General features: G+C 38.8%; 1 protein-coding gene across 1 annotated transcript; it reads left to right on the top strand.

Moving 5' to 3' along the window:
• Positions 1-568: 568 nt before the first annotated feature.
• Positions 569-1,009, top strand: LOTGIDRAFT_172498 (hypothetical protein; the record flags this gene model as incomplete). Its single annotated transcript, XM_009049388.1, has 1 exon — positions 569-1,009. One exon carries the CDS (start codon positions 569-571, stop codon positions 1,007-1,009), a length of 441 nt encoding a protein of 146 aa, XP_009047636.1.
• Positions 1,010-1,241: the final 232 nt, after the last annotated feature.

Here is a 1,241-nt window from a genome sequence, read left to right as displayed (position 1 = left end):
ATTTCTTTTCTACATATCACAGAGTATTTCAACATTCAAATGCGGATAGTTATGACCACACATAGATTTCAAGGCTCAAATTTCCTCAACTGTCCCTCTAAAATGTATTCACATAAGACAGTAGAGTTTTTGGAACTTGACCGAATCAAAAAGAAGTCTAAAGAATAACATATTCACATATCGTTGTATTTTTCTGTTCAGTTTGAAAGAGAAATAACCAAGCACTTCTCACTGACAACTATTTTGATGGGTGAGAAATGATTGTTTCCTTTCCAACATGTTAAGTTCGAGGTCATGCCAATATCAAATTAGATAACAATTTCGTTTCGTTATCATTAATTTTTCTTCATTGTAATCTAACTTGATTTCAACCACGGTCGAGTAAAGCTATATACTATTCATAGCAGCGCCACTCTCCCACCAATCAGAATCCCATCGACAGTCTCATAATTCATTGATCATATCGATCTACTTTTTGTTCCGCAATATTAATAGTTGATATTTTTGCATGATGCGCGGTGATTGGTTGAAATGAACGCCACCTTGGTATAAATCTTTTAATATTGGAATGGAGACCAACTACCAACTACTACCACTACCAACAACTACCACTACCAACTACTACCACTACCAACTACTACCACTACCAACTACTACCACTACCAACAACTACCACTACCAACTACTACCACTACCAACTACTACCACTACCAACTACTACCACTACCAACAACTACCACTACCAACTACTACCACTACCAACTACTACCACTACCAACTACCAACTACCAACTACTACCACTACCAACAACTACCAACTACTACCACTACCAACTACTACCACTACCAACAACTACCACTACCAACTACTACCACTACCAACTACTACCACTACCAACTACTACCACTACCAACAACTACCACTACCAACTACTACCACTACCAACTACTACCACTACCAACTACTACCACTACCAACTACTACCACTACCAACAACTACCTAGTTAGTTGGAAGCGAACGTTAACTTGTCATCTACCAACCAAACAATGGAGACCAATCACCGCCATGTCATTCGACCCGACCAGATCTAACGAAGTATCAACAACCAAACCAACAACACAGAGTCATCTTATTTGAACCAAACCAACTACTTCGTCTACCAACAACTACCTAGTTTGCGATATCAGTATACGCTGGAAGCGAAAGTTAACTTGTTATATACCAACCAATCAATGGAGA

This window comes from Lottia gigantea (genome assembly GCF_000327385.1).
Source record: "Lottia gigantea unplaced genomic scaffold LOTGIsca_135, whole genome shotgun sequence".
Lineage (NCBI taxonomy): Eukaryota > Metazoa > Mollusca > Gastropoda > Lottiidae > Lottia > Lottia gigantea.
Note: the sequence above shows the minus strand (reverse complement) of the source record. Positions and strands in the feature narration are given on the sequence as shown.